The sequence below is a fragment of the Chelmon rostratus genome, chromosome 4 (assembly GCF_017976325.1).
Source record: "Chelmon rostratus isolate fCheRos1 chromosome 4, fCheRos1.pri, whole genome shotgun sequence".
Classification (NCBI taxonomy): Eukaryota; Metazoa; Chordata; class Actinopteri; order Chaetodontiformes; family Chaetodontidae; genus Chelmon; species Chelmon rostratus.
The window spans coordinates 22,998,057-23,014,315 of record NC_055661.1 but is presented as its reverse complement, the minus strand read 5'-3'; the positions used below and the strand labels follow the sequence as shown (position 1 = coordinate 23,014,315).

The following is a 16,259-nucleotide window of genomic DNA, read 5'->3' as shown; positions in this document are numbered from 1 at the left end:
AAGTAAAGTGAGCAACAATTTCATTTCCTGATTCTGTCGTAAAGAGGTGTCAGCATCACACTTTAAAATCAAATCAAGTAAGTGACTTCTGGCAATTCAAGTTCACATTTTAAAAGTCTGGCCAAGACTTCTGCGTTAGTGATCACAGCTGTCGGCGAAGATGTACTGACCGACTTGCTTGTTATGCTGCTTGGTTTTAAGGCGGACAATCTGCAGGATGCTGGAGCTGGTGATGTCAGACACCACGTCGGATACGCGCTTCCACACACGCAACAGAGCACCACACAACATGTGGTACTGACGGAGACGCATGCCCTGCAGACACTCCTGGCCTTCCTCAATTTTCTTACACTTCCCATTCCTAGGGAAAGGACAGAAAGATAAAAAGTCAAACATCTTATGCAGACCAAAAAAAAAGAGCCCCCGAGTAGCAAATAAATAAAACTGTATGGCAGATTGAGGGACTGCTCTAAGACCGCTCCATCTGAGCATTTTAAACAGTTCACTGGTCATCCGCTGATGAAGGCACATGAGAGACTTGCAGGTTATTTCTTCATGACTAGTTCTCAGGTGATCTGCAAATCCTTGGGAATGGCATGTGAATCCTAATAACTACCAGCCTGATTGGGTGCATTGAGCCATTAATCCCAAGGGACATTGTGGATTCCTACTTACCAGTTGGCATGGCTACACTTCTTGAAGGAGAAGGTGAACTGGTTCTCCCAGCTGTCCTTTGCTTCCTCTGGAGTCACCTAGAAAAAGAAATGTACAACCCCGAAATCAGCAAAGAAATTATCATATCCACAGTTTGATGCAATATCATAATGCAGCTTTAAACAGTCACCTTCACCAACACAGAACCTCTGATCAATAGTTACATCATAGTTTTTCCTCATTTAAAGCACTTTGTTATGCCAAGGAAAAGAAGACTACTGTGTTCAGTGGGTTTATGGTGAAAGCTAAGTAATCATCACTCTGTTGTTTATTCAGGAAGGGGGAACTCTAAAGGAACTTTATCATCCCCACTGACATATTCTTTCAATTCCTACACCGACAATGTTTTTTTTAATGAGTTTAGAAGTTTGGAATTGCTACATGGTTTAGTTGGAGTGCCTTGAACATAACATGGTACAGCACTCTTCCACGGCCACCAGGGGGCATCAGACTCCATATATACTCCATAACAGCAATAACAGATTGGTCCAGAACACTGACTGACCGGTCTTTGTTCGAACCTTCCCATTTAATATTAAAATGAAGTTAAAAATATTTTGTTTATTACATATTACATACATTACATTATTCAGTTACTGGGCACCAGTATACAAACAGAACTATGATCTTATCTGATTGATCAACAGTCAATCGAGCCAGTTACCTTCCGATAACGTTGCTGCAGGTTGTCCAGGCTCTCAGGGTGGGCCTGTTTGCCAATGTTGGGCTTGTAGACAATGAGGTTCTTGCCTCTACCTTGCTCAGCTAGCAGCACACATGGGTGGTTACCTCGCAGCTGTAGAGAGGCAGCACAGAGAGTGAATTATGTGCACTGTCTCAGGGACTAAAATAATCTTTTCAGTGGTCAACCATCCAGTCATCATATTGCTATGAAGTGATGTCTGCATTAAAAAAATAAATCCTATACATGCCCTCTTACAGCAGACATCGGTTTAGTTTGCATATCGTACCATACACTCACCTTCTGAGATAGGTAGAATCCCTCGTCAGGACCACTGAGCTTCAGTGACTTGTTGTAGGCCTCATTCCAGGGCATACCTCTGTCCACACTGATCTACAGAGGCAAAAGGATCAGAGACTTAATTGCATGCTGTGAGTCCTGAAGATCACATTCTTGCATAGAAACCCAAAGGTAATCCAACATATATTTAAAAACACACAGTCACACAGATATACAGTATATAAGTGAATAAAACTCATTTCCAGCAAGAGTATCTCATGCACCCGACACTCTCTCTCTCTATACTTGCTAAACTGGTCATAACTGTGCCACATTCTGCCCGCCTGCCAACTTCAAAATGTCAAATGTGGGTTAGCCTGCAGCCGACAGCTAAAAGCAGAAGATACCAGTAATTATCCTGTTTCCACCTCCCACTAATGTCTACATAGACTCCTCAGCCCCGGGCTAAGCCTGTATGATCACAGTCTTACTGCTGGCAAAGGGACATCAATCAAAACTTATATAGCGCAAAGGTAGCTACTTGAGTCACCTCTGGGAGTGCAGGTTATGTGGAAGAAATTTCACAGTTGTACCAGGTCTCTTTGTATGCAAAAACTGTGCACAGTGCAAACCACCTCATGAAAATCTTAATGAATTCATAGTCATTGGTATTTGCTAACCAATCTGTGAAGATTGCTTAGCTGCCATTAAGCATGAACTTTTCATTGTTCTGGTCAATTGGGAACCTAGAAGCACTGCTGGATGTAACTCAAAAGAGAGAGCACAAGATTTGCATGTTTTGGGCAACATGCATATTCATAGAACCATTTCTGGTTTGTAATGCTGAAGCTTTCTTGGCAGGCACAACAACGCAGTGTTTAATGTTCAGTGTTCATGAAAAAGGTCACATCCAAAGGTGACGTGTAATGCCTTAAGATCAGCCTAGACATGTTAATGTGCCTGTGTTCACCAGACTGTTTGTTGCTCTTCTGGCGGCCGCTACATCCTACATACAGGTGCATGCAGGCGACACAATATTGCTGATCTGTTTGGTTGGTGTAACACAATTCTTATTTTGATTCCTTTTAAGCTAAGGCTGGACATTGCAGGCTAAGTCAAGATATAATACAATGATGGTATTTTGCCCACAGGTATGATATAAGGTTATGCAGTGCCTACCTTATAGAGAACCACCTGTCCATCCTGAGGGTTTCCAACTGTCAAGAAAGTTTCCTGCTTCTCCTCATAGATCTCATCGTTACCTGGGGCAAGGTCTGTCAGACACAAAAGACGAGGTGTTTAAAATAATTACTTGCATTAGAAGATGAGGCACCATCTTTCGTTTTGAACCAATCCCCCAGGGGCCTGTCAGTACTATACAACATGTCCAATGTCCGTTTTTGAAAAGCTTGTCAATATATTCAAAAAAGTAATCGTGTAAATTTACTGTTGGTGAACTGTTTTTCTTTGAGTATATGTCAAAGAGGATTAGCAAATGATCACAATCTTGTTTCTGTTTTACACAGCATCCCAACTTTTTTGGAATCAGCGTTGTATATGTTGGATCACAAATGGTGGATTTATGTAAAAACCTAAAACCATGCCTTGTTCTGTGTAACACTGGACCTCCATACCTAAGATTCCCATGTCGTATTTGCCCTCTTTCTTATCCTTCTCGATTAGGTAGTCAAAGTTGTCAGTGAAGTACTGGAAGAGATAGTTCTGCTTGTGGACCTCCAAGCCCAGGATGCGATTTAAGAACTTGGTGATGCTGCAGTCTGAGGTAAAGACAACACGGAACAGTTAATGCAGCTGATTCTGTGTTGACAGATGAACACAAATGAGTTAAACTGTGAAATAGGTGGTCTGGGTCAACATATTAATCTTAAGTATAATGGCATAAATCTACCTGAATGGCTTTTGGGTACTGTACCTTTCTCAGTACTGATCCCAAAACGAGGCTCCTTACAAAATATGCCCACATCCATCATTCCAAGTTTCATGTCTGAAATAAAGAAAAACATAACCTTAACTAATTAATCACAGTAGACATTGTGCTGGTGAAGTTGGTCTCTGTTTACACATGCTGACAGTGAACCAAAGCTCAAACATACCTCTGAAGAACATGGCTTCACCCCCAGGGTAGCCTTTGGGAGGGGGCACCTTGTTCTCTATGTGGCCAAGGATTGCTTTGGTGATTTTGTCAAGAGCCTTGGTACCATACTGCAAGAAATGGGACATGCTAGTTCAGTATACACAAATTCACACAAATATACAGAATATACAGAATATCATTTTCAGGGGTGCTTAAATTCGCCTACCTTGTTCTCAAAATTGTACTTGCTCAGGTCTCTCGATTCTGTGGCCCTTCTGTCTCCATGGGTTAATGCACCCTGCAAAGTGGATTAGCAACAACATTATTTTTCATATTAGCAGTATTAGCTTCAGCCTTCATAGCATCATCGCATTAATACAAGACAGGCACAGTGATGCAGGGTAAGTCTGCGCTTGCTGTTGATCATTATTACACAACATCATTATCCAACTTCACTACTCAGCCTTGGTAAAAAAGGGTGAACCTGACTTTTTTCAAAGTAATAATGAAGGGAAAACTTTATATGGATATTACACAATTATTAAAGGATTAATACAACCTTATAGTAGATAACAGCATGGACTTTTAGCCTTCACATTCATTACTTCTGCTCTTTTAAATTTGAAAGATACAGTATTTAACATTATTATAGAGTGTTTGTTATTACACCACTTCATATGAGTGTTTGTCATGTTGAATCTCCACTGCAAACATAGCAGGCGCCACTTTTAATTAACTGAAAATCTACAATGATGTTCAGCAAACATATTTGTGGATCTGATATAACTCTGTGGTTTTACTAGTGATGTGTTAACAACCACATTGCAGTTTTAAAACCCAGTCAAGTAACTTAGTTTCAGGTACATTTACTGTGTGAAACAGCAGCATGTAAAAGTCTCATTACACGCATACACACACTCCCACACCCACACACACCAGATCTGGTCTCTGCCCAGCGTATCAAGAGGAAACAGTCAAGTTTGAGGTGTGAAGCTGAACTTTTTCTTCAACTGCCTACTGAAGACATTTTCTGCCTCACTAGAACTTCAAGCAACAGTTACAGACAGATAAACCGGCATTACATAATGTTTCTTAATCCACATTTGTCTTGTAGTTGTCTTCTAAGACTCCAGCCTGTGTTTGACTGTTTTCCATACTTTCAAATGAACTGTGACGGGGTGAAGGAAAACTTCTACAGCAAACTTGTATCCAATGCTGGCTTTGCCCACACAGAAAAATGCCTTGAGATACCAAAACAAAGGGATGTCTTAGCCAAATATGACTTCACTGATGATCTGGAGACAGCCATTTGTGAAGGTCTTCAGAATGGAGTGACTCTGTGTGTGTGTGTGTGTGTGTGTTTGTGTTGTATCGGGTTCAGGCAGGCAGACAGGCAAGATGTGACCTAGTCTTGATGCAGATTTACCGAACACAGCTGGCAAACACAAGAGCGACTTCTTGGAACCGCCATCCCAATGCACACTCCTTGCCCTTTTCCCAAAAGAACTGTCATGCTGTGTCACTATGGAAATAAATGACTGCTGGTGCTGAAACGCATTGATAATTATGGAAAATAAACCTAGACTTATAAATTATCCAGACAAGCTGCTTTTTCTGCTTATTCAGTTTTCCCTTTCTGAGCTGGAGAAGGGAAAGACCCAGAATCTCTTGAGGTTTGTGTAGGAAAGCTGAAGTAACTTTCAAGTGAACCAGCAATAAAAGAGACTCTATAGTGACTTTTAGAGTCGGGAATACCCCAGCAAACAGGAAGGACAGACGGTGAAGGCAGGGTGAGGAAGAAAATGGTAGAGTTGATGGCAACCCAGAGCACAACAATCAATAAACACTCAACACAGATAGTATCTGTCTACAGTGAAACAATTCTTCTCAAACACCATAAGGCAACACAATAGCATTGTTTTCTCATGAGACAGATTTACTAAAAATGAGGAAAAAAGAAAAGCAAATGCAACATACACACAAATGCATCTATAGATATATAGATATTTACCAAACTCTCTAGTCTCTTAGCCACAATGGAGGCAAAACGTCTCTCCCCAGCCAACTCTGAGATGAGGAAGATGTATTCTGGGGCGGTCACCTGATTGGATCGATGGGTGCGACCTGGAAAGGAAGGAAAAAAAAAAGATGATTAGACAGAACTACACAACTAAAACAGCAAGAGAGAAGAGAGGGGTATTTCCTGATAATATGATAAAATCTGCATGATTAAATATAACTGAAATTGGATCATTACACTCAAAAAGCAAAAGACCCCCTGCTGCTAAGTTCTTCTACGGAGGTTCCAGAGACTTCCACAGAATCTCTTATGATGAAATAAAGATGACTCTCTATGTCTATTTGCATAATGTGTGTGCATGTGTGTATGAGAGAGGGGTTTAGCATACAAAAATAATACCCAAAGGACAGAAGATGCAGAGAATTTATGTTACAAAATTCTTGTGCCTTGCAGCAAACTTGTACAAAATATGTATATAAAACTCATACTAAGGAATACCCCCGGCAACAGAAAGGACAGAGGGTGATTCATACTCACACCAAATACGACATATTCATGATCCACCTTACATAAGGAAGTGTAGCAGCAAAACAGTCTCATTGATTAAAGTCTCACATCTCATTGATAAAACAATTAGCCCCATTTTGGGTAACACTGTGTAATGAGCTGCAATGAATAACTTTCCAGATACACTTTGTTTTAGGTGTGTTTTTGCTTTAAGTGGCAGTAGATGACTTTTTTTTTTGTTTCACTCTGAAGCATTTACTACCCTTTATACTCAGAAACATTGTTGTGATATAACACGACCTGACTCACCAAACTGCTGAATGGCCCTGTCTGCACTCCAAGGCAGCTCCAAGGTCATGTGGACCCTGCGCCTCTGGTTCTTCACTCGCTTGTCTGCCTGCAGGGAAATCCCAGAGCTGGCTGCCTCTGAGATGATGGCCACCAACTGGAAAGGAAAGAGGTTTGGTTATTGGTGAATTTCTTTAACATACAGACTGTTTTACATGCAGGACCTATATCTATTTAATCGTTGTATCTGACCTTCTCTCCACTCATGAAGCGATCTTTCTCCTTGATGTTAATGTGGTCGATGGTAAGACCCTGCTCAGCCCGTGACTCATAACGAACGCTGCCGTCAGGACGCCGTACCACCCGACCCTTACGGCCAGTCATCTGCAGAAAAAATATTCATCACATTGTCACTTATTTTTATTATTTTTTTTAAATACTGTTTAGAAATTACATGAATGTTTATTTATTAAGTGCAGCACATGTGAATCCCACTCCCAACATTACACCTTAGATACTTAAGTTGAGTGTTAAAGGCTTGTACCTCTGAAACTTTATCTGGTCCGCCAAACTTATCGATGAGCTCATCCAAAGTATTGAGAGGTAGTTCTTTTCCCAGTACGGATATTTTGTTAAGGAGGCCCTGCTTCATCTCCTCTATCCTGGCTGTGAATACAAAGTAGAGGGGACATTAATAATGTAAGCCTAATAGGGAAGAGTCACAAAAATAACAGGCTGGACACGACTGCAAAGGCTCTTCTCACACATCACTCCATATGAAAACACACACTGAAGTAAAAAGGCATCTCCCTACCTGTCTGGCAGCTAGTGTGGTTCACAAAGATGACATCATCGTTGTCTAGCAGGGAGTCTGGCGAGGAGTTGGAGTCCGTGTCCATGCCATCGGAGTCACTACTGCTGTCATCACTGATGTTGATTACACCACCGCTATCCACAGTGTGCTTGGCTACCTTGGGTTGGCGACCTCTAGGCTTCCCTAATTGGAAGCCACAACATGGTAATTAGAGTAAGAAACAAGAAGTACAACTCAATAACACTTCTTGTAGAATGATTCAATGGGAAGCCAAGAAACAGATGCAGACTCCGAGAAAAGGGTGATTCACTGTGAATCTATGCTGCCCGATGGTATACAAAAATAAAAACAAATGGAAAAATACATGCAAACACAATGTTGACTGTTAAATTAGACCACAGGGCAAATGCCTGACATGTCAGCTGAGTGCTGGATACATACTTTAAGTGTGGAAAAACATAAAATGGGAACTGTTCTAATACTATCTAGGTATACATATCATGGCATGGTGTGCAACTGCATCGTCTTCACTAACTTTTTCTCTTATTCCCAGGTGCCTTCTCCCTCCTCTGCTTCTCTGATGGGAAATGTTTTGTTACAAGAGACTGGAATACTCCCCTAAAGGAAAGAGGGAGAGGAGAAACAGAGAGAGAAACTTTTATTCCGACAGCAAAGTGATCAACACAAGGCAGTTGTGGCAGTTAGACACTCTGTACATTCCTGATTTGGCCTCATTATAACTGTCAGGTGTTGACAGGCAGATGAACATGTTGTGTGTTAGGTAATATACATACTCAGACATCTTGGCATGTCTGCTTTGAGAGGTTTAGGGTCAAACAAGTTCAAAGCACTTAGCACCTGTACCATACCTTTCTGTTTTTCTTGGATGAGAACAAAATTAAATAGCTGTTAATAACTAAAGAGATTGTTTGATTTAATTGAAGATAAAATGCGTGGCCTAAATACTTATTATTTTATAAAATGTATGTGGTGAGAACATGTTCTCCTCAAGATTGGCAAATCATTTGGCAGTTTAATGAAGTAACAACATGAAATGGGAAAAAAACCCCACAGAGTGATATGGCTTCCAGCAAACAGATAATTATCCTTCCAAATTGGGTTAAAGGTATCAGAATTGTATGAAGAGGGATAATGCTTAAGTTTACTGTCTTCCCGAAAAACTTTGCTGCTGTGAGCATTTAGCTGTTCAGACCCTGCGGTGAAGATATTTTATGATTTTAGTCAGAATTATTTCAAACAAATCTATTAACATATATACAAACAAAGCAACAGACAAAATATTCATTTTCACTCACTCTGCAGCAGAAACAAATCTGTCGAGATGCCCGTCATTCTCATCCAGGACTTCTCTGGTGCGGGACTCGCCAGTAGACTGCAGGCCAATAACGATGCACTGTGGTGGAAACAAATACACATCAACTACCTACTGTGTTACCTGAAGTGAAGTCTATTGTGGCCTCATTCCTGGCACTATGATGGCACTTATCATAACATCCTTGTAGAATTGTGTAACAACTAAAATGCACTCAACTCAGAGGCAATGAAAAAAAGAAGAAAAAAAAGTCTTAACAATGCTTGTAGATCCAACAAATAACCTCTACTGTTCTTATGCAGACAGAGCAAAGTACTGGCAAAACTATGCTTCAAAACAGCGATCATTTTCTTAAACAAAGGTATTGTGTATTCTGTCCTTGCAGTTTTTCAGCGCTTCTCCCCTCTTGTGCAACATCTATAGAATTTCAGTTCCTGCTTGGATCTTCCTCTGGGTCATTTATAGTCTTCTAGATTATACAAACCATATGACTCAGTGTTCAAGAGTGTGTTGCTCTGACCTTTCCAGCCACCAGCTCTTTTTGGGCCAGCTCTACCAAGCAGCGGACCTTGGCAGCGATGCAGAGGTATTTGAAGAAGCGCTGGTGAGACGACCAGAACTGCCCCCACAGCGACTTCCTGCTGACCAGGCCCAGCTCATCAGCTGCGCGCATGAACACCTGCAGCGCCTCTGCCCACTGGAAACAGAATCCAAATGTAAAAATCGCTTGAAAGTAGAGTGCTCTTTTTTGTATGTGACCATAAGCAGACACAAACATCACAGACACAGCCACCCAATTCTCAAATGTTGGAGACATGACGCTCACCAGTTTGGCAGCTTTGTTATAGACCAGTTTAAAGTCGCTGTCCAGTCCGATCTCTTCAATGCGGAAAGACACCCCTGAGAAACTCAGCTGCCTGGCGATGTACATCCCGCTCACTTTCATGTCCATGGCAACAATCTCCATGGCACCAACACCTCTGTATACAAACGGCATAGGTATAAATCATTTAACATAATTCAATCATGGGGTCAACCAGACATTACCACAAACTGATTGTAAGGTATTTTCTAGTAAGCTCAGTGATTTGGGGATATGCATCCATGTGACCGAAAGGCTCTCAGAAAACATAATGCTTTTGAGTGAAATTCTGCAAGATGTCACCCTACAAACCTCTTCTCGATGGCGTGCAGGAAGTCATCAAAAGTTCTGAAGGGTGTGCCCTCACCCCAGATTCCCAGGCGGCTCATGTAGATCATGTTCTTTGGCTCAGAGGCACCTGTGGCAGAGATGACAATAAGATATGTTTAAAAGTCATTTAATGTATTGTATTACGTGTAAGTGTGTGTTTTTTTGTGTATGTGTGTGTGTGTATGTGTTTGAGCCTACCTGTGGCACTGGCGTACACCACTCTGGCCCGTGGCAGCTTGTTTTGCAAGTCAAGCACTGCCTTGCCCATCTTTGTAGATGTGGCATTCTTGGCTTTGTGGCATTCATCAAAAATAATCTGTAACGGGGAAAGGTCAAGGGCAAGCAGCGCAGACATGGAATTCCAATTTGTTTTAGAGAACGGTTAGATGAGAGCTTTTAAAAAAGGATACAACTCCGTCGAAGTCTGGCTTGCACCAGTCTAGGATCTGTTTAATTCTCGTCCGGTGTTGCCCTCCTGCCTGGCTCTCTCCAATCAGCGCAGAGTACGTTGCAAACAGGACTCCTTCTGAGGTAGCTGTGTCTCCATACTTTATCTACAACAACAAATCAAGCATTCAACAGAGGAGAGTGGTATTCATGAGAAATGTCCAAACATTTACAGAGGCTCACAGTTGTCGAATACAGCTTGTTCCATTTTCAGCTCAGATGCACATACAACTAAAACAGCTGCCGAGAACAAAACTCATTTTCTCAGCTTGTCACACCAATTCCATCTGGACTCACCTTGTTTAAGGCATGCACAGGAATATTCGGCGCATCTATGTCTTTGAGATCTCTCTCTGCATCAAATTTCAGGTCATTGGATATGCTGAACCTGGGGGCAGGAACAGGAAAGTCAGTAATTCCCCCAACTTCTGCACAAACTAGCCCCAACATGCTCTGACAACTGAATACAAAACACAATCATATAAATCAATTATTGACACCAAATGAAACAGTTGTTATTTATCTCTTTAATTGGTTTTATGGTCCCTCCATGAGGTCTACCAGAGTAGTAAATCTCCCTTACCATAGTGCTTTCTTCCGTCCCTTAAGGTAGTTCTCCAGGATGATTCCTGCCACGGTGCGCCCTTTTCCGACCCCTGCCCCATCTCCAATCAGGAAGCCTGCCCTCTGGTTGTTCTGAAGAATAACCTCGTGTTGCTGAGGGGGCACAAAGAGCAAAGGCATGAATAAAGATGCCTACATAATCAAAACATTAATCATTCACAGTTTCAGAATGAGTAAGTGCTTCATGTACTATGTGTATGTGAGCCTGTGTGTGTACCTGGCAGGCGTAGATGATGGCCTCTAGCTGCAGAGCGGACAGCAGGCCACAGCTAATAGTTGTCTCAGGGATAGACAGAGTGTATGTGATGTCGGGAGGAGGGACACTGGAAAGCGTGTTGGTCTCCACCACTATGTCAGGATGAGAAATTCCTATAGTGGCTGAAGAGAGGGAAAAAAGAAGTGCAGTTTAAAGAAGAGGAAAAAAATATAACACATCGATAGCAGACTGCATGAACTGTCATGTTTAGAAAGTAGATGAATTAATAAGTAAATGGATGTTGACATTCAGTCGAGTGACCTACATTTGGAAGGTCTGTACTCAGCATATGTGTCTACATGTCCCAGTTCCTCTGTCTCCTCTTCCTCAGCATCCTCTTCTTCCTCTGGTGGCGGCTGGGTTCTCTGAGCCTGTGAACACCGCAGAGACTTCAGTAATGTAATTCACATTAATAATAGCATTAACATTTGAGAGTTATACTTCTTGTTTCAGGTTAGGTGAAGACAGGTTAGGAAAGAGACTGTAGCAGAAAGGCAGGTGAGTGAGTAAAAAGTTAGCACAGCAGAGCCAGAGCTCCTTATCAAGGAATGTTAACCAGTACAAATGTATGGTGACACATGAACCTGAAGGGTGCGAAAAACCATCTAAAGCTGAGTAAATGAGAGCTTTGAAGCATATTGATAAATGCATGCTTTACATATTCAGGCAACATAAGATGAAAGTTATCTGAGAAACTTGAAATGCAAAAGGGTCCTATTTTGACAGACAGGTCAACATTACACTGGCTCTATTCTTGTCACATAACAATTCCAAAGAGACAATGCAGTACATGGAATAATCTGTTCTTTATGCTATGGGCATTCGCAGAATGTCAAATACATGCAATATGCAGCAATGCTTTCATCATCTGTGGTAATAGATACTTGCCAAAGAAGGCATTATTATTCTCCTAATCACATACTACTACCTTCATGGAATGCACTGTCAAAATGAGGTCCTCAAGTCTTAGATTAGTGGCATGTTATGTTGCTATGTAAAACAATCTAAGCTTTATCTTGTATTGCAAAGACACAGGGGAATCACAACTGCACATTAGACATGCAACATAATGTGAATATCTGTGTATCACTGAGAACTGCCAATGATTGGGCTAATCTTGTTGGAGAGCTAGGTTTCATTTTGAAGTCAGATTGTAGAGGTTGGTGCGGCTACCTGGAATCCTCCTAAAGGTGGGGTGCTGATAATAGCAGTTATATCATCCAAACTGGCCAAGCCATGAAACCTGCCGGTGCCATTCAGCTGTCAACAAAACATAAAATGAAGAAATAGAAACACAAATAAAAACGGTGCCAAATGCATAAGAAAAGAGGAATAAAAAAACATGAGTAATCACTGTATGAGTGTGTTGTCTGTATATGCATGTGCATGAGAGCGAGTGGGCACTGGGCATGGATGTCTGATGGAGCAGCACTCAACAAAATGCAATTTGTTGTTTGGTGGTGAAAAGCCAGCGACAACAACAACAAAAGGCAGATAAAGCTGTGTGTGTCTGGGAAACATAATGGATGAAATGAGGGCAGAATGAAAAGGAAAACATAAAAGGCTTTCAGAGGGCAGGAGAAATAAATGTACTCTGATTCATATCAAAAAGATATCCTTGGACTCAACTAATTCAAAGAGGACTCACCAGCAATGTGAGCATGGATAAAGGAACAAATCATGAGGAGTTGCTCATCTCAGATCACTGAATTGGAGACCATGATTCAGTACAGTTCAATGAGTTTCTTCGAGGGCAGTGTTCAAATACACAGATGTCATTTACATTCACAAACCTTTCTCTGTATTGATAGCTAATTTAGTGTACCACTGGAAAAAAAATCAACTGGCAAGAGAAATATCACCCAAAAAAAACATATTTTCAAAATTAAAGACCATTTCTATATTTCTGTACAATGTCTATGTGCAACTATAGAAGTGGTCAGTCACTTGGAGCCAATGCGATCAAGTCTGTTGAAGCGTTCTGGCTGCAATTTCATAATAGCTGGTTACAAATGGTTACAGTCATTCAATCGATTTGAGTATTTACACTGTGAGCATACTGGATGACTACAGTGCATTTGCAAATTAAAAAATATATATATCTGGACAAGAGTGTGTATATACAGCTGTCTTAGCTCAGCAAACAACCACCTACTCACAGTGTTATAACAGTATTCCACAGCCTCATTTCTGTCATTCTGTCATTTCTGGATTCAGGTAGACGGCAAGCTAGATATCATTTTAGTGGGCGAGAGCAGGATGGTAAAATTAGGCGATATCAGCAGGTATCAGTAGACGACTCTGCCATAAAGAGTTATATAATATTTAATATTTTAACTCTTTACCGTCCTCAGCAACAGAATTTACAAATCAATGTAATGTAGCTGAATTAATTATATGATCAGAGCTTGAAATCCTACCCAGATATTACAGAAAAGCCAGAGATACACCAAGTACAGTTCTCCTTTCACTAACCAAGTTGCAAATAAATGAATGACCTTGCTTTTGGAGGAAATTCAACATTCATTTTAAGTTTGCCATAGAATACTAAGAGAAAGCTGCATTTTATGGTTACATGTATTACTAGAATAATAAAATAAAATGAACAGACCCAAAATAAATGCACTTATTATATTCTATTCCATTCTTTGTAAATAAAACTACGTCACCATAGAAACATATCATCACGCCTGTTTAGTTTTGCAGTCCTGCCCTGCCATCTGACTGTTTTGTTTGGTTTTCCTGTGCCATCCAGAAGGTGTTGTTACAGTATTGACAAGCGGTTAAAAAGACTATTTGAGGATGCAGTGCATAAGAAATGTTTGAAACATTCAGTAACTGATCCTGGCAAAAAAATGTAATTTGCCAGGGAGATAAGAGGCCAACTTGATACAAAGCACCTGAAATGCATTAGAAATTGATTAAATATTAAAAAAAGAAAACAATAGTTTTCAGTGTATAGATTTTCACAAGAATGAACACAAACCCAGCAACACCATGAAATTGCCACCCGAGAGCAAATTGTGGCAGTGAGCCAGAGCAGCACTAACGTTTACAGCACAAGAGGGACAATCTGAACCTTGCTTGTTGGTGCTTGGTGTCCATCTCCCCCTGTTCAGACATGCATATGTGTTTATATTACATAACAGTTGTAAGATGAGCTGCTGGAGTGGTAATTAGTGTTTTTGGTAATGATGTGTGTGTGTGTGTGTGTGTGAGGGCTGACCTCTAGCTGGCTCTGTGCTGGTGTGGTGGTGGTGGTACTAGTGTTGATGTCCCAGAGGGTGGGCACTGTGTCCAGGTTGTCTGCGCTGATGAAGGACTGGGCATCAGCATACTCCGACAGTGAGTCAGCCGGAGAGGAGAACAGAGAGTTTGTGGAGAGGTCATCAATGCAGGACAGGTCCTATAGGCAGAGAAAGAGAGGAAATGTTAAGTTCAACCACTGAAAAAGGGGCAAAATATAGGGCAGAGCAGAAAGTTTTACTGATTTTCTTCAGCTTTAAAAGACTTAAATATTGTAAAAGCGACATGTAGATTCCAAAATCAAAATTCATGTATGCAAACACATGCATACAGCCTCTTAACATACTCTCTTTACCATCAAATGTCATGGGAAAACTAAGTTGGACTATAAATCCTGATTATATACCCTGTATCATACACCTCACATAGCTTGGCGGGCAGAGAAATAATAAATGTATACCTAAGAAAGGAAAAAGGTGTGAAATGGGTATGCATGGGAGGGAACCACAGACAATAAAGGTGGCACATTCATTCTGGATTTCAGCCAATACTGCACTCCTTTGGGAGTAACACGAGTAGCCTAAACAAAATCTAATCACACACAGATGTATGAGAGCAAGCACGTAAAATAGAAAGCGAGGGGCAGGCATAATGAGAGTGCTTGTGTCTGTATGTGTGTGTGTGTGTGTGTGTCATTTCAGCCATGGCTGCCTTCCAGTCGCCCCTCTATTCATATCCTTTCCAAGCCATTAGCATGCCATGCTCTTTAACTAGCCTCTCACAAGCACTGCTGGGCCCCCTGAGACTTATAAACATGGATGTGGGGAGATAGGGATTGAGTATGATGGGGGGGTAGTCAGTGACAATCTGAACAGAGGAGAAGCTGTTTTTGGAAATATCATTACGGATCTCTACATGTTATTGTGTGTCCTTTCTGTGTACTTCTCAGTGTGTGTGATTGTATGCATGTATACTTATATTCTTCCAACTATTCCCTCTAGAGGACCATGAAGCATCCTTGAATGCTGTGTGTGAACTGTATCTAATCGACCACCAATAGCCAGCTAACTTAGTTTAGCACAAACAGTTGTGAGGAAACCAGCAGAGACTCTGAATGGCAAATTGTTGTTTGTAAAGATCAGAGAAACAAAATTTAACATATTTATTAGTGGGCAGGGTAGCTGTTTTCTTGTTTCTAGTCTTTCTGCTAGGTTAGCCAGCTGCTTATGTTAGCTTCATATTTAACATATAAAGTGTATTTCCAAAATGCTGAAATTCTCCTTTAAAGTCTGATTGACTGTGCTGTATAATACTATATCAAAGACCCAAGCAAAGTAAGTATTTAAACAGTTAGTACCATATAAAAATGCTTACATGGTTTTCTTACAGCACCTCCAGGGTTAACACTTTTTCAGATGAAAATACTGCATAGTGACAGGCGGTGACAAGTGGACTTGAACCACAGTATGTCATTATGACTGAAGATTACTTTTAGATAATGGGAAAATCTATGCTGTGAGAACCCAATGTAAAAACTAGTCAGAAACAGGGATAAATGATTAGCTGCGATGCTGCCTCAATCTCAACAATATGTTGCTACTGATTAATGTTAAGAAGCTGTGCTGATATCTGTCAAAGCTGCCTGCAAGCCATTGCTCACAGTTCAGCTGAAAATGTTTCACAGGCATGAGAAGACATGACATAGAGCTCTGGGTGCTAACATGACTGCATCATGTGGGAATGGGGCCTGGTGAGCATGGTA

General features: G+C 41.0%; 1 protein-coding gene across 3 annotated transcripts in view; it reads right to left on the bottom strand.

Annotated features, from left to right (window-relative positions):
* si:ch73-63e15.2 (protein strawberry notch homolog 2) overlaps nt 1–16,259 on the bottom strand; it is a 61,888-nt gene that overhangs the window by 4,872 nt on the left and 40,757 nt on the right. For all 3 annotated transcript variants that reach the window (XM_041934605.1, XM_041934607.1, XM_041934608.1), the window contains 27 exons: nt 14,478–14,657; nt 12,425–12,511; nt 11,517–11,622; nt 11,213–11,373; nt 10,955–11,088; nt 10,669–10,759; nt 10,335–10,478; nt 10,123–10,240; nt 9,907–10,012; nt 9,559–9,712; nt 9,253–9,429; nt 8,716–8,813; nt 7,935–8,017; nt 7,400–7,582; nt 7,130–7,251; nt 6,838–6,969; nt 6,607–6,742; nt 5,782–5,894; nt 3,997–4,068; nt 3,790–3,898; nt 3,609–3,680; nt 3,310–3,453; nt 2,855–2,949; nt 1,697–1,789; nt 1,379–1,510; nt 676–752; nt 171–361 (listed from right to left, as the gene is read on the bottom strand). In XM_041934605.1, the coding sequence (XP_041790539.1) occupies nt 171–361; nt 676–752; nt 1,379–1,510; nt 1,697–1,789; nt 2,855–2,949; nt 3,310–3,453; nt 3,609–3,680; nt 3,790–3,898; nt 3,997–4,068; nt 5,782–5,894; nt 6,607–6,742; nt 6,838–6,969; nt 7,130–7,251; nt 7,400–7,582; nt 7,935–8,017; nt 8,716–8,813; nt 9,253–9,429; nt 9,559–9,712; nt 9,907–10,012; nt 10,123–10,240; nt 10,335–10,478; nt 10,669–10,759; nt 10,955–11,088; nt 11,213–11,373; nt 11,517–11,622; nt 12,425–12,511; nt 14,478–14,657 (3,310 nt within the window). The remainder of the gene's footprint in view (nt 1–170; nt 362–675; nt 753–1,378; nt 1,511–1,696; nt 1,790–2,854; nt 2,950–3,309; nt 3,454–3,608; nt 3,681–3,789; nt 3,899–3,996; nt 4,069–5,781; nt 5,895–6,606; nt 6,743–6,837; nt 6,970–7,129; nt 7,252–7,399; nt 7,583–7,934; nt 8,018–8,715; nt 8,814–9,252; nt 9,430–9,558; nt 9,713–9,906; nt 10,013–10,122; nt 10,241–10,334; nt 10,479–10,668; nt 10,760–10,954; nt 11,089–11,212; nt 11,374–11,516; nt 11,623–12,424; nt 12,512–14,477; nt 14,658–16,259) is intronic.